General features: G+C 33.3%; 1 protein-coding gene across 1 annotated transcript in view; it reads right to left on the bottom strand.

Annotated features, from left to right (window-relative positions):
* Nucleotides 1–7,010: 7,010 nt before the first annotated feature.
* The window catches only part of LOC132552185 (heparan sulfate glucosamine 3-O-sulfotransferase 1-like), a 131,019-nt gene continuing 121,649 nt past the window's right edge, over nt 7,011–16,380 (bottom strand). The window contains exon 3 of the mRNA XM_060216332.1: nt 7,011–13,928. Within this exon, the coding sequence (XP_060072315.1) occupies nt 12,882–13,928 (1,047 nt within the window). The 3' untranslated portion in view covers nt 7,011–12,881. The remainder of the gene's footprint in view (nt 13,929–16,380) is intronic.

Genomic DNA, 16,380 nt, shown 5'->3' with positions numbered 1-16,380 from the left:
GTCCACATAACACTATATAATATCTACTGTTATAGGTCCACTATATAATATCTACTGTTATAGGTCCACATAACTCTGTATAATATCTACTGTTATAGGTCCACATAACACTATATAATATATACTGTTATAGGTCCACATAACACTATATAATATATACTGTTATAGGTCCACATAACTCTGTATAATATCTACTGTTATAGGTCCACATAACACTATATAATATATACTGTTATAGGTCCACATAACACTGTATAATATCTACTGTTATAGGTCCACTATATAATATCTACTGTTATAGGTCCACATAATTCTGTATAATATCTACTGTTATAGGTCCACGTAACACTATATAATATCTACTGTTATAGGTCCACATAACACTATATAATATCTACTGTTATAGGTCCACTATATAATATCTACTGTTATAGGTCCACATAACTGTATATAATATCTACTGTTATAGGTCCACATAATTCTGTATAATATCTACTGTTATAGGTCCACATAACGCTATATAATATCTACTGTTATAGGTCCACATAACACTATATAATATCTACTGTTATAGGTCCACATAACGCTATATAATATCTACTGTTATAGGTCCACTGTATAATATCTACTGTTATAGGTCCACATAACACTATATAATATCTACTGTTATAGGTCCACATAACACTATATAATATATACTGTTATAGGTCCACTTTATAATATCTACTGTTATAGGTCCACATAACACTATATAATATATACTGTTATAGGTCCACTATATAATATCTACTGTTATAGGTCCACATAACACTATATAATATATACTGTTATAGGTCCACATAACACTATATAATATCTACTGTTATAGGTCCACTATATAATATCTACTGTTATAGGTCCACATAACACTATATAATATCTACTGTTATAGGTCCACATAACACTATATAATATCTACTGTTATAGGTCCACTATATAATATCTACTGTTATAGGTCCACATAACACTATATAATATCTACTGTTATAGGTCCACATAACACTATATAATATCTACTGTTATAGGTCCACTATATAATATCTACTGTTATAGGTCCACATAACACTATATAATATCTACTGTTATAGGTCCACATAACACTATATAATATCTACTGTTATAGGTCCACATAACACTATGATATCTATTGTAAAAGTCCATTTAAATATTTTATGGTATTTTTACCAGTGCTGTGATTGATTACTATGCATAATACTTGTTAGAGAATGATGATTTTTACCTCACTGAGTTCCCACTGATGATCTTCATCTGATTGTTACATTATACAAGGGAATGCAGGTGATGATTAATAACATAAAACTTGTTTCAGTTTTATTTTGTTGATACAAACAGTTGTTGTTATATAGGTAAGATATATATAAGTGTCAATATCGAACAATAAAGGCTTTGTTGAGTGTGTTTAAAATGTATGTATTGTTGTGTAGGAGCTAGTACTTTTTATCAGTACAAGTAGGGAGTTTATGGAGATATTTTATACTGCCAAGATGTGATATAAGCCAGAAATAGAGAGAAGGTGATGCTTTCTTTGTATCATCACCTAATGTATTAATCCTGAAGAATTTCCTGTACATGTGAACATTTTTTGTATCCAGAATAATTTCCTGTATGCTTGAACCATTCTTTGTATCCAGAACTATTTCCTGTACATGTGAACCATTCTTTGTATCCAGAATAATTTCCTGTATGCTTGAACCATTCTTTGTATCCAGAACAATTTCCTGTATACTTGAACCATTCTTTGTATCCAGAATAATTTCCTGTATGCTTGAACCATTCTTTGTACCCAGAACAATTTCCTGTGCATGTGAACCATTCTTTGTATCCAGAACAATTTCCTGTGCATGTGAACCATTCTTTGTATCCAGAACAATTTCCTGTGCATGTGAACCATTCTTTGTATCCAGAACTATTTCCTGTGTGCTTGAACCATTCTTTGTATCCAGAACTATTTCCTGTATGCTTGAACCATTCTGTGTATCCAGAATAATTTCCTGTATGCTTGAACCATTCTGTGTATCCAGAACAATTTCCTGTATGCTTGAACCATTCTTTGTATCCAGAACTATTTCCTGTATGCTTGAACCATTCTTTGTATCCAGAACTATTTCCTGTATGCTTGAACCATTCTTTGTATCCAGAACAATTTCCTGTATGCTTGAACAATTATTTACATCTTGTACGGTTTCCTCTTTTAATTGCTCTTTATTTCTTGGTTGGCCCCTTTACTTCAATCGCCCTGCGTACTGGTGGGTATCCAAGCAAGGGATTTAAGGAACTTAATGAACTTGTCTTAAAAAGCACTGCATTGGCTCTATCTTAGTATCTATGTTGTATAATTTCTTGTACGAATGGACAATTCTTGTATCAAGAATAATTTCCAATTTGAGTGAACAATTCTTTGTATCCTGAATAATTTCCTGTACATGTGAACAATTCTTCATGAATGAACATAAAACTACTGATGGTGATACATTCTTTATTAGTTATAATGTGTTACATTCCCTCTTTAGTGAATTAAAACCTTTACCGTCATCAGCTGTTTCCAATAATGCTTGTCCATGTGTCCATTTTACTGTGTCTTAGTCACTGTGAACAATGTTACTGTTAGTTGATAATGAACGGTAAATCCTGTCTTACTATATACTATGTTGAAGGATGTTTTGAATGGTACCACCACAGTGAGAATGTTAGTGGAATAGTATCGAACAATCACAGCAGTTCTGATGAACTTTCATGAATTAATCAAACAGTTTTTTAAACAAGCATTTTGTGATTTTGTCATTCTATAAAATTTGCTGAAATATGAAGTGTACTAATATTTAGAATATTTTTTATTAATCATTTTATAATTGCCATTTCTTGCTTGTCGCTGATATTTATTCTGGAAATGTTGTGATGTACAGATACACACTTGTTGATATACTGTAAAATCAGCCATTTTCGTGGGGGATTTATTTTTGTTTATTTTTAGGAACATTATCCGGGAATTCATATGTACACAATTAGTTCAATTTAGTGTACATAGATTTAATGAGATACATTCATCCACAAAATTTTCTTAAAAACCACGAAAATTGTACCCTTCGAAAATGTATGATTGAATTGAAAGTTTTAAAATGAGTGCCATAAATAGATTTTGTGTGAATAATATCCTTGTTATATGGCATTTCACATTAGAAATGTTAATTATGAAGCTTAGTGAATATGATTGCTGTATATTGTCTTAAAAGTGTTTTTCAGTGAAAAATAAAAATACTTTAATTTTTGACACGAAGATTCAAGTAATCTGATTTGTAACCATGTGTTCAAAAATGCCTTCTTTGTAACATTTGAAGGGTGATTTTTATAATATCTGACATTTTTATATACCACTTCACCACAACAATATCACTGTCTGAAATTGGTTCAGAAACTATAATCCATGATTATGGGCCTTTTGCTACAAATTAAAACCTTTTTTCAAAAACACGCTTGTGAGTACTGTAGGGTGTACAGCGAGAGCTGGCATACAGTGTTAGCAGCTTGCAGCCTCCACTTCCAGCGCTGCCTTATAATTCACTCACCGCTGAATACACTGGAAGAAAGCATCTTGTCCAAGCATACAACACAGTATCTACTGGGTATCAAACTAGGGACCCTTCTATCATCAACCTTACGTCCTACTGCTAGACTGTTAACACATCCTGTGTACAGGGAACTCAGTTTGTAGGCACTGATATATTGTTCACACCAGAATAGACTTTAGTTATCAACAGTAAATCCATTGGTAATTTTTGTCAATAACGAAGTGATATTTCAGTTCCTTAATCAAAATGTTGTGACAAATGACAATTTTTACAATCAATTTTGAGCATAGCATAATAAGAGTATATTCTGTAGAGTAAAATCTCCAAACCTACCAGTATTTAACATTTTTTTCATTGAAATCCAATTTGAGTGTAACAAGTTTTGATCTAGTTTGTAATGAAGTCCCATTTAGTTCAAGTCTCACAGGGTTTAAGTTTACAGGATTCCTGTTCCTATCTTAATATTGTCTGTGTTTGTTTAAACATTGACTGTTTACTACATGGAAGTTTGACTTTGTCAGTATGGGTCAGGACCAGTGAGGTGTGTTGTTTGGTGATCGTCACGTTTGAGACTTATTGTATATGTGATGTCAGTGGTGGCATCTGTAACATTTTTACTATAGAAGTCGTCTTACTAGCCTTGGGTAGTGGAAATTTCCAGTTAAGTATAGAGTGTGACCGAAGGATCACTAGTTTGAACCCACCAGAGGCAGGGTGTTTTTCATACTTTTTATATTACACAACAATATCATTATCTATGATATATCTTTGTATCACTAATGTCATAGGTAAATGAATGGTAAGGTTATATGTCTAAATACAATGTAGTGCTATTATTCATGGACGGAATACAATATATAGTAAGCTGGAGATTTTACTGTCAGAAATACGGTATTTAGTGAGCTGTGTATAATATATAGTAACATGTGTTGTTTTTCACTGTCAAAAATACAATAAATAGTAAGCTGGATTATTTACTGTCAGATATACAGTATTTAGTAAGCTGTGTATAATATATAGTATCCTGTGTTGTTTTTCACTGTCAGAAATACAATAAATAGTAAGCTGGATTATTTACTGTCAAAAATATGATATATACTATAAGCTGTGTACAATATATAGTAAGCCGTGTTGTTACTGTCAAAAATATGATATATATTGTAAGCTGTGTACAATATATAGTAAGCCGTGTTGTTACTATCAACAAGAATTCCTCGGAACTGTATGTGTCGCCTGCATTAAGTGTCACGGTCACCCAGAAATCAAACTGGATGTCAAAACTAATCTGTACCCTTCTAACAAGAAGCCATATACTAAATGTCATTTCTATAACTCAAAGCATAAACCAAAGAAAATCCAAAGAACAATATTCTCAGGGAATGTTCTAAGTTCAAAGGGGCATAACTCTGCCAAGAAAGGTTACAGACAGCAGAAAACTTTGGTACGGACGCCGCCGATGCAGTGATCCATAAAGTGTCCGCCAGCTCTGCAGGCAACACAAAAATATGATATATATATTGTAAGCTGTGTACAATATATAGTAAGCTGTGTTGTTACTGTCAGAAATACAAGACATATTAATCTGTGGTTACTCTCTGTCAGATATATGATATATTGTAAGCTGTGTTGTTATTAACTGTCAGAAATACAGTATATTGTAATCAGTGTGCGATGTTACTGTCAGAAATACAATATATATTAATCTGTTGTTACTCTCTGTCAGGAATATGATATATTGTGAGCTGTGTTGTTATTAACTGTCAGAAATACAGTATATTGTAATCAGTGTACGATGTTACTGTCAGAAATATGTGAAGTAATCTGTTATTCACTGCCATGTTAGATTCACTTTGTTACATAAAACAGCTAATGTATAAATTTTTGTAACTGGGGGAGCTACTGATGAGCTCTGAGTACACCGAGATATGTTTGTTTTGTATCTAAATACAAATATTTTTCTATTGTTGTGAGATATGAATGCTTGTCACAGATGATTGCATGTATTGATTTTATGTGTATGTTTCAGACATTGTGAAAACACTTACTTATTGTTGACCTGGTAAGCTGCCAGATGTCAATGATTGCACCGATATTTGTATACAAAAAGTGATTACACATATGGGATATTTATCTTGGAAGGAAAAAGAGGGATCAGTTTATTTGGATGGGATATTTGAATCACCTTTATCAGTCTGTCCTAGAATGATACTTTTTATCGCTATATCTGGAGAAGTGCCAAAATCTACTTTTTCCTTAGTAGTGCATTGTCTGTTTAGGACTGATTGGAAAACAAAATGGCCAACAGGCAGCCATCTTGTATTTTGGTAGTATAGTAATAGTTGGGTTTTTTTTATCACTATTTCTGCAGAAGTACTGAAAGATCATTCTCAAATTCATTTGTAGGTTGCTCTTTGTCATTAGTTGCACATTGTCCATTTTGGAACTGACCAAAAAAATAAAATGACCCGACAGATGGCCATCCTGGATGTCCATTTTTGGACTGACCAGAAAAACAAAATGCCCGACAGACGACCAATGCGCATTTTGCGAGTAGTGGATTGATATTGCTATTTTGTGGAGATCCACTCACTACTAGTTGGATCATCCTCAAATTTCATATCTAGGTTCCCCATAATTCCTGATTCATTTTCCTTTTTCGAGAGGGAGAGAAAAAGGAGGACGACAGGTTGCCAATTAGACAGTTTGTTATTGCCATTTCTTGAAGTACTGGAGGACTATTTGTCTGCATAGTAATGCAGGTTTCCCTTCATGCCTTCCTGTATATGTTCAGTGTTCATAGAAAATAAGGGGATAAAAGATCAGACTAAGACCTAGTACAGACTGTGTGATGGCGAGCACCAAGATCCCTCTCTGATCTCTTTTTTTATTTTTCAAATATATTTTAATTTAATGAATAATTAAATGTAATATATGTTTGTCTTGTTATTTTTGTGTTACAAGATACAAAAGTATTGTTGAAAAAACGTTGGTCTCTGTTGAACTTAGACGACAGTTTTGGACAAAGATTTCTGTGTCATAATTTAACTTTCCAAGGGCACTTAAGTCTAAAACCCGGGCCCATATTGCCTCCTTACAAAATTTGCTTGCTTGAGATAACCTTCAGGCCTGCAGGTCTTTGGGCAATATGTGTAGCTGTTACACGTAATTGAAATTATCAGACATTGATACATCTCTTCATTAGAGACGATTTCTTGGTCTGAATGATTTTTAAGACAGAATATGATCTTGGCATCATTATTGCATCGCAAATAATGTAAAAAATGCATGTTTGTTCTGAGTTGTTTCTTTACAAAGTGCTCGTATTCAATGCTCAAATTTTCAGATTTTAAGTTTTCAGTTTACTAACTTAACAATAAAACAAGGCTGAGAAAAATGGTTTATTTCAAATACATATTCACATTCACAAGGTGTGTAATTCACATACATAAGAGTAAATGTAAACCAGCTTAGAGAGTAACTTTTATCTGCATACATGTACATATACTATGGTCATCAGACAGGTTCATACCTCCATGAACCACAGCTACATACATATACTATGGTCACTTGACAGGTTCATGACATCATGAACCACAGCTACATGCATATACTAAGGTCACCACAGCTGCAAAATATATAAATATACTGTGGCCACTTGACAGGTTCATACCTCCATGAACCACAGCTACATACATATACTATGGTTACTTGACAGGTTCATGACATCATGAACCACAGCTACATACATATCCTATGGTCATCGGACAGGTTCATACCTCCATGAACCACAGCTACATACATATACTATGGTCACCACAGCTGCAAAATATATACATATACTGTGGCCACTTGACATGTTCATACCTCCATGAACCACAGATACATGCATATACTATGTTCATGACATCATGAACCACAGGTACATACATATATACTTTGGTAACTTAACAGGTTCATGACACCATGAACCACATCTTCATACATATATACTTTGGTCACTTGACAGGTTCATGCCACCATGAACCACAGCTACATACATATACTGTGGTCAGCTGACAGGTTCATACCGTCATGAACCACAGCTACATACATATACTGTGGTCAGCTGACAGGTTCATACCATCATGAACCACAGCTATGTACATATACTGTAGTCAGCTGACAAGTTCATACCGTCATGAACCACAGCTACATACATATACTGTGGTCAGCTGACAAGTTCATACATCAATAAACCAAATGAATGAAGGTAAAACTGTTTACCCGTTCACAACTGATACAAGTTACAGACTTGCATCAGATCAGCTATTGGTCATGCCAGTAATATCTATAGCATTTCACAGGTAATTTTAAATTAAAAGCATAGTAAAAAAAATATCCTTACAAATAAATTACAGAAAAGAAAAAGGTTGATTACTAAGAGATCGACAGCACACCTAAATGGTTAACAGATGAATGTTGCAATTCAGTACATGAAAGGATAGAAAAAATTGGAAACACAGATACAGCTTATAAGAAGAAATTCAATGTTGGTGCAAGAGGCCCATGGATGTGCCCACACCACAGACAGAGAATATCAATTGTCCTTAAATCAGTTTGGGTGCATGACTTTGGTGTATTGTGGAACTCTATAATATACACATATTTACCAAGTAATAGTTCAGGCACAAATCAAAATGGCTGACACAAAAGATTACCATTGGGGAATGAAATACCAGGCAGTAAATATTTCTATTTTTAACCAGCTGTGATCATACAACTTATTTTATCCAAATCAACTTAGCATCCCTTCCAAACAAACTTCAGACCAATTCAGGACAACCTTTTTTTTTTTTTTTTTTGAGAAATCAGAATGTGAAATGATGAAAGATTTAACAAAGTGACGGAGGTCACATGATCATGTTAATCTTAGACAAAAATCATGTCAACAGGTCATGTTAACCTTTGAACCTTTGACAAAGATCAAAGGTCAACACATCATGTTAACCTTTGACAAAGATCAGAGGTCAAAAGATCACATAAACTTTTGGCTAAACAGACCTAAAAAGTACTAAACCACTATTGAGGTTTACATTTATAATCATGATAAATAACTAATGTGAATTACAGCAGATCTCCCTTAACAATGTTAGTTTACAGATCATGGAAGTTGTACACAACAGATACACTGACTAGTCAATTTACTTTTGATTCTTCTACAAAAATAATAAATCTCAATACATTTTATAACTTTCTCCATCAGACAATATGTTTTACAATCCTGAAAACAGTTAAACTCTGTCAGTAAATGTTACATTGATATATCATGTGCAAAAAAACATTTCAGCAAATAAAGGAATAGACTTATTTCGATACATTTACCATTATATAAATAAAATAATATTCAATATATGATGTAACTTTGATTTCATGTGAGAAGATGATGTACTGGTATTTCCCTGTAATTACAGTGAAACTGAGACTTCATCTTGAGAGATGTCATTTCAATCACATCCTCTTCCTAACTAAGTCTTCATAATCATTGCTAAGTTGTTTTGACCAATCATTGCAAACTTATTCAGACCAATCATAGCTAACTTGTTTTGACCAATCATTGCTAACTTATTCTGACCAGTCATTGATAACTTGTTTTGACCAATCATTGCTAACTTGATCTGACCAATCATTGCTAACTTGTTCTGACCAATCATTGCTAACTTGTTTTGACCAATCATTGCTAACTTGTTTTGACCAATCATTGCTAACTTGTTCTGACCAATCATTGCTAACTTGTTCTGACCAATCATAGCTAACTTGATCTGACTGACAATACTCACTTGATCTAACTAATCAGTGATAACTAAATATGATCAATGAACTGGAGAAAATATAGAATTAAGGGGTATCACAATTAAATTCACAGATGACAATATTGGCTGAGGCAAATACATTTTCAATAATATACATTACTACATAACTTCTGATTGTGGTGAGTATGACGTTAGTAAACAATTGACAATTTCTGACACAAGTCAGGGTGAAGGTATTGTGGCATCTGAGTGTCGAGTATTCTGACACAAATCAGTGAGTATGTAAAATTTGAGTATCGAGTATTCTGGAGCAATATTGTCTTTGAAAAATGTAATTTGCTAAAAACATATCTGGGCTCTAATTCACAGCATCCAAGCTGTGAGCGGCCAGAACAATCAAGACTACCCTGTAAAAGCCAATGTATAAGAGTGATCACATGACTCTTTGAAACTGTCACATGACCCTATAAAACTGTCACATGACCCTGTAAAACTATCACATGACCCTGTAAAACTGTCAAACCATTTGTAAAATAATGGCAACAAAGTGTTGTTACAGTAATATTTTTTGCATACAAACACCAACTGACATAATTGTCAACAAAACAAGATCCTGAAAAGGGGGGTGGGGGTGGGGGGGGGGGGGGTGTGGCAAGTGTTAAAACACACTTGCTTCAATACATTGACGCCGAGGTATGTAATTAAGGTGACAAGTAATTTTAAAGTTTTCCTATAACTCAATATCTTTTGTAAAAAAAAAAAAAAATGGAATAATTCATAAACCATTCCATCAGACAGTATTAATATTTCACCTTATTTCCACAAAAATATTCTTTGCAGATCACACCATGGAATACACTGATTAGCTGCAATGACAAAATATAGCTTGGTACTTTTATTTACACAAGGGATACATGTAGTAAGGTTGCCAAAATACACCGGCAAGCAATTTTTGGCATAGTGATAACATGGACCAGGTACACCTATTATACAATAGCATGGGTAGGTATAATACTAATGAAAGCTCATGTTATTGATGTACATAGTACATAAAATATTTAGAAAAGTAAATCTTAAGGAACTGCTGCCTGTATAGAAACCCTTCCTAGTAACCGGTATGTCCTTCACTAACCAGTACATATAAAACAATATCACCCTGTAGTTGTCAAAGTGGTGCCACCATATCAACATGACCCTCGATAACTATGCCAGGTTATAATGCTTCAGGCTTAGTAGAATTAAAACTAGATAGACAATACTGAAATTAAATGGTGTCATATATTTAAAAAAAAAAAAAAAAGTTGAAGAAATTAACTTTTTTTTTTTTTTTTAATAGTATAGTTGAGAAGTATTTGTTGATATGGTGAAACCCTTACAGAACACAAAACAAGGATTTAAGTCATCTATCAAGCTCAGAAACAGTTATTTCAAAACAAATAACTAGTCTGAAATACATTCAAATCAATGTCAAACATTTCAAAGTTTTCATTTTACAAAAAAGCAGAAAATATATTAAACCTTTATACACATATAACCAAGCACCAGTGATAAATGTAGCTAGCACTAACACTATGTTAAAAAAACAACCTGTGAATCAGCATTAAACATTTTATAGGACAGTGTAATAAACATATATTCTTTATAGACCAAAACCAAAACAATGTCTAAATGTTAAATGGCACATTTTAACTTGTAGTTCTTGTAGAAAAATATGAACATGTGTCTAAAAATTAAAATGACAGGTTTGCCTTCAATGTCACAAACTTTATTTTGACTTTCTAACTGACAAAAAAAAACAAAAAAACAATCGCATACTTCAATATTTAAAATGACAGGTTGTTCTTTGATTTTACAAACTTCATAAAGACCTGCACAGTACTTTTGAAAATGTTTAAGCTATAGTTAAGTATAAAGATTACTAAAACATTTGAGCAAGGGTTAAATATATATTTACATTATCGTACAACCTACAATAATTGTTACCACATGTTACCTACAAAACATCGATTGTTACAGTATGTCATCTTCTATGTTACAGTATTGTGGAGAACATGTGTGTTTCATATCATTTTTCATAAATTGTAATGTTGCCCTTGACCTTTGAACCTCGAAAATATAAGCTCTGTGGTATTTCTAAGAGTACATTTTCATTAAAATTGCATCCATTCCCAAAGAGATGAAGTCATTTTAGTAATGTAGAGGTGACTGTGTGGGGAGGATGAAAAATGTAATCCCCCAAAAAAGGTGGAAAATGCATAAAGAGGCTGTGGGGAGGAAGTGGGAGGGGAGTTTTGAGGAAGATATTCCAAACAGATTAACTGTTATCCATCCAAGTTTAATTTACATAGAATGATAGCATTATACAATATTATATATATTTATATATAAGACAGAAGGCATGCACAAAACTGAACCCATAGGTAGGGAATACTGTTATTCAACAACCTCACTGGTCCTATCTGTACCAAACCTGTCCTCCATAGGTAGGGAACACTGTTACCTAACTACCTCACTGGTCCTATCTGTACCAAACCTGTCCTCCATAGGTAGGGTACACTGATACCTAACTACCTCACTGGTCCTATCTGTACCAAACCTGTCCTCCATAGGTAGGGAACACTGTTACCTAACTACCTCACTGGTCCTATCTGTACCAAACCTGTCCTCCATAGGTAGGGAACACTGTTACCTAACTACCTCACTGGTCCTATCTGTACCAAACCTGTCCTCCATAGGTAGGGAACACTGTTACCTAACTACCTCACTGGTCCTATCTGTACCACGTAACTTTCTTCCTTCTCTGAAAAGTTTTGGTATAATGTTTGAAACAGATCATCAATGTTCTTCCCTTGCATTTTGAATCTGGAGATACAGTCAAAGTGTTCCCCTAACAATGTATCCATATAGAAATATAGGACAGTGCTTGAAAAGTGTCTTAAATTTCATCCATCTGGGGTGTATAGTACCCTCATTCAGGGGAAAATGAGAACACATCCCTCGTTGTTCTACATTTCACCAACACCTAAAATTCAATGATATTTGATTCCATACAGTTAGGTAAACATGCAACATTAAGTAAAACAACATTAAAAATGGCTTTGATGTAAAAAGTTAGACTAAAAATTTATCTCATTTATTCTTTAGAAACAAAAAAGGAAAAATGAAATAACTGTGTTTTGACATTCTGCTGAAAACATACATAACAACGTAATTTACACATAAATCAGGCAGGTGCTAGAATTTACCTTACTCTTTTACTCACTGAATTCAACGAAAAAATGTTGAGGTGAAGATTAATTAAGCAGTGTGTTAGAATATTGTTTAAGATGAACAACAACATGGGGGCGTTCACGGTGACTAAGAACTAAAAATTATCACTGAATAAAACTTCAGTATATATATATATATATTATACCATATTGAAAAAATAAGTATAGATCTGTGTCGATATCCAGACTCTGGCAGGCTAAGACCACTTGAATCTCCGATGAACTTGCTGAAAGAATAAATCATTGGCTGATTTGTAATAATTGCGCAGTTGAATTAGAACTTCCGGGTCAACAGCAGGGTGCTTGCGTCCCTTACTCTTTGACAAACACTTGGTCCTCTTCCCAAGTTCATCATCAAGTTTAAGACAATAGAAGCCTTTAGTTCGATTGAAAGTAAAGGTGTCTTTTGAAATTTTATGCTCCAAACCAAGAAAGGTTTCAACATTATAGATTTCCTGAAAAGGATCACGGATCAGTAAATCCCCATCCACGATATGAATCTGATTTAGTTGGAAGTGTTTAAGCCATCGATTCATGAAAATATAATAAAGTGATCGTTTAACTGGTTTGAAATTTTCATTCACTCCGTCTGTGTCCGGATCAATAACTTTTTCTTCAAAAGTCGGAAAATAGTCTTTTTTTGATGCAAGCTGTACGTAACTTGAGATGAGCCTCTGCACTGGCTCCCGGACCACTAAGATTAACTTAATGGAATTATTCATCTTGGCAATTCTCTCAGGAACTCTTAGGGTATGAAAATAAGCTGGTGTCTTCTCAATAGTAAGCTGATGTTTCAGAGAGTAGGGCATCTGTCTGCGGTAGAAATCCAATCCCTGACTATAGTTGACATTATCGTCGAAGAAATGCACCTCATACCCGGCGACGGCAACATCTGGGTGAAGCTGTAGGTACTGCAGAACGGCCCTTGTACCAGCCTTCCTCACCCCAATGATGATACAATGTGGAAGTACCTGGCGTGCCAAGGGACTGTGGGTAGTCACAACATTGTGAACTAGCGCAGAGTCTGTAGGTGTGAGGCACACACTACCTCGGAAGTCCCAGCCTCCATTCAGGCACGAAAGTGTCACAAACAGAACTGCCAATGCTGCTACCACTAAGAATGTAGCCAATCTGAAGCGGGAAAACCTGAGGCAGCTAGAGTTGGGTGAGACAGGGGGAGAAAGGTCATCCTGGGGAATAGGTTTGTAGTAGACAGTCATCACCTTTTTCTCAGGAGCCGCCTCCTGTAAACAAAAAAAAATATGAAGTGTCATAAAACATACAGAATAATCACTTTTTTTTTTAGCTATCAAAGATATTTAAATCATCTTTAAACGAGACAGTCCCATACACAGCCCTCCAAAAAAACTTCGACATTTTTTCAAATCTTCTAAATTTAATAAAACATGATTTTAAAAGTTAAGTCTGGCATTTTGTATTTAATAAAGTAAAACTCTTATTTTTTATTTGCAATGTATTGGTTTGTTGAAAGATAGAAATCCTATAATATATTTTGGTGATATTATATATCTTTTAAAGAAATTTCAATAATTCCTGAGAATTTTTTCATTGGAGAAAGATATTTTTCAATGAAACTTTGTTATTAAGGTAATTTCTAGTGACAAATTATCAAACAAAAAAACACCCTTTTTTTAGTTTTTTGGAACATTTCAGAAAATTAGTTGCACACTCTATTCTCCAAATTCTTTCATGGAGACAATGAATTTTGAAAGCATATATTCCATTATTACATATATACACTCTAAAATAACAATTCGAGACATTTTGGAAAGCAGTGTATGCTTCTGTCCATTTTATTTCTTCCTGTTGACCAAAATACCTAAAATTCTGTAGGAGTTATTTCCCTTTAACTAGAGTTATCACAGTTTTGTGTTCTTGGATAGCTAAAAGCCGATTTACTATACAATACACAATGCTGATATCAAACTATGCAATATTTCTTTGGAACTTTAACTTCATTTACACAATCAAATGTGTACCAGTCTTACAGGCAGCTACAGTGGTGTTGTATTGTTATAATGTAGTGAAATCACCTTTGAAAGTAGTCAAAAGTTTTTAAAAAGGTTATCTTATTATAATAGGTGTGAAACTTTTGAGATGTGAAGAAATTGCTTTGAAGTTCATTTTCATTATAAAAGTATCAATTGTTTATGGTTCTACTTAAGTAAAAAGCAGGATTGTCTCTATCACTTTTTTTTCAAAGTTTATATTTTCTTATTATTTTTTTTCCTATCCTCCAAAAAAGGGGGACTATGAGAAAATCTCAAAATCGTTTTCTTGAAATTTTTTTTCTATTTTTAAAATTCATGTTATATACAATAATTACATGTATTAAGTTTGAAGTACCATGGCATACCATGACGTAGCTGATCAGATTGTGACCTATATTCATGGAAACTGATGTTTTATGAAATAAAATATTACTTTTATTTTACAGAGTGGATCTATTATTTATAAACATTGTCTTGTATCAAAGTCAGTAGTGATGTTTTTGCCCAATATTCCGTGATTATTGAGTACTCTTGTTGACATGGCAAAAACTATGCAAAATTTATAACTGTATGCCATATGTTTTATGTATAGTTATTTTATATTCATAAATTTTCTATGGAGAGCAAAGGCTGTTCATAAAACATTCCAAGTCAAGAGTCAAATCAATATTCTGTACAGAAAAGGAATTCAGTGCAAATGTATGGCATTCTTTTTATTTCTGAAGCTTTGTAAAACATCCCTGGCAGTATATACCTATAACGGTAGTCACTTTTGTCTTACAGAAGTAATTACTGACCAGGAGGTCAGTTATTGTCTTATTTGAAATGATTACAGACCTCTTACATAGCTACATAACAGGTTTACCCTCAGAAGTGCGTAGTTGTTACCACCAGGAAATAAAGTATAATTATGTTGTCACAAAACTGTTTAAGTCATTCTCTATATCATAAAGAAAGTTAATAACAACACTCAAGAGAAGCCTAATTTAAACAATTTTCAATTGAATTCAGAACACTTTCCAATATCATGTACTCCACAAGAAAAAGAAAAAAAAAAATTTAAAAGAAAAACCTGTTTGAAAGCAATGACTTAATTTATCTTACGCAAAAATTCTGTTCAACTCACCATAACTTAAGTTATTTGTTAAAGACTTGATTGTTCTATAATATGAAACACTGTAAATAGGTTCTCAACCACGATGATAACTCATACCTTAACAAGCCTGGAGTCGACGTGGTCTTATAATTTACCCTTCTTATTACTTACGTAATTAATAATAAGAATTTAAATAAGTTGAAATGAACGACCTCATGGTGGTTTTAATTACCTTGGAAAAACATTACACACGCTAATTAAATTCAACTGATAGTGTCTTTAAAAGTCAAGAAAATTAAAGAAAAGCAGCCAACCTTGCTATTCTGTACCTAAGATAAATCAATTCTAATTATTATGTAGCTGTACAAGCCAAACAAAAGCAACCAAACACTGAACTACATTCTTATCATAATTCTTCACACTAACAAGGAATTCAGTTCATCATAATTCTTCACACTAACAAGGAATTCAGATTATCATAATTCTTCACACTAACAAGGAATTCTGTTATCATAATTCTTCACACTAACAAGGAATTCAGATTATCATAATTCTTCACACTAACAAGGAATTCAGATTATCATAATT

Source organism: Ylistrum balloti, unplaced genomic scaffold (assembly GCF_031769215.1).
Source record: "Ylistrum balloti isolate Yb309-2 unplaced genomic scaffold, AGI_CSIRO_Ybal_v1 Utg370240, whole genome shotgun sequence".
Lineage (NCBI taxonomy): Eukaryota > Metazoa > Mollusca > Bivalvia > Pectinida > Pectinidae > Ylistrum > Ylistrum balloti.
This window is presented reverse-complemented; position numbering and strand designations above follow the sequence as displayed.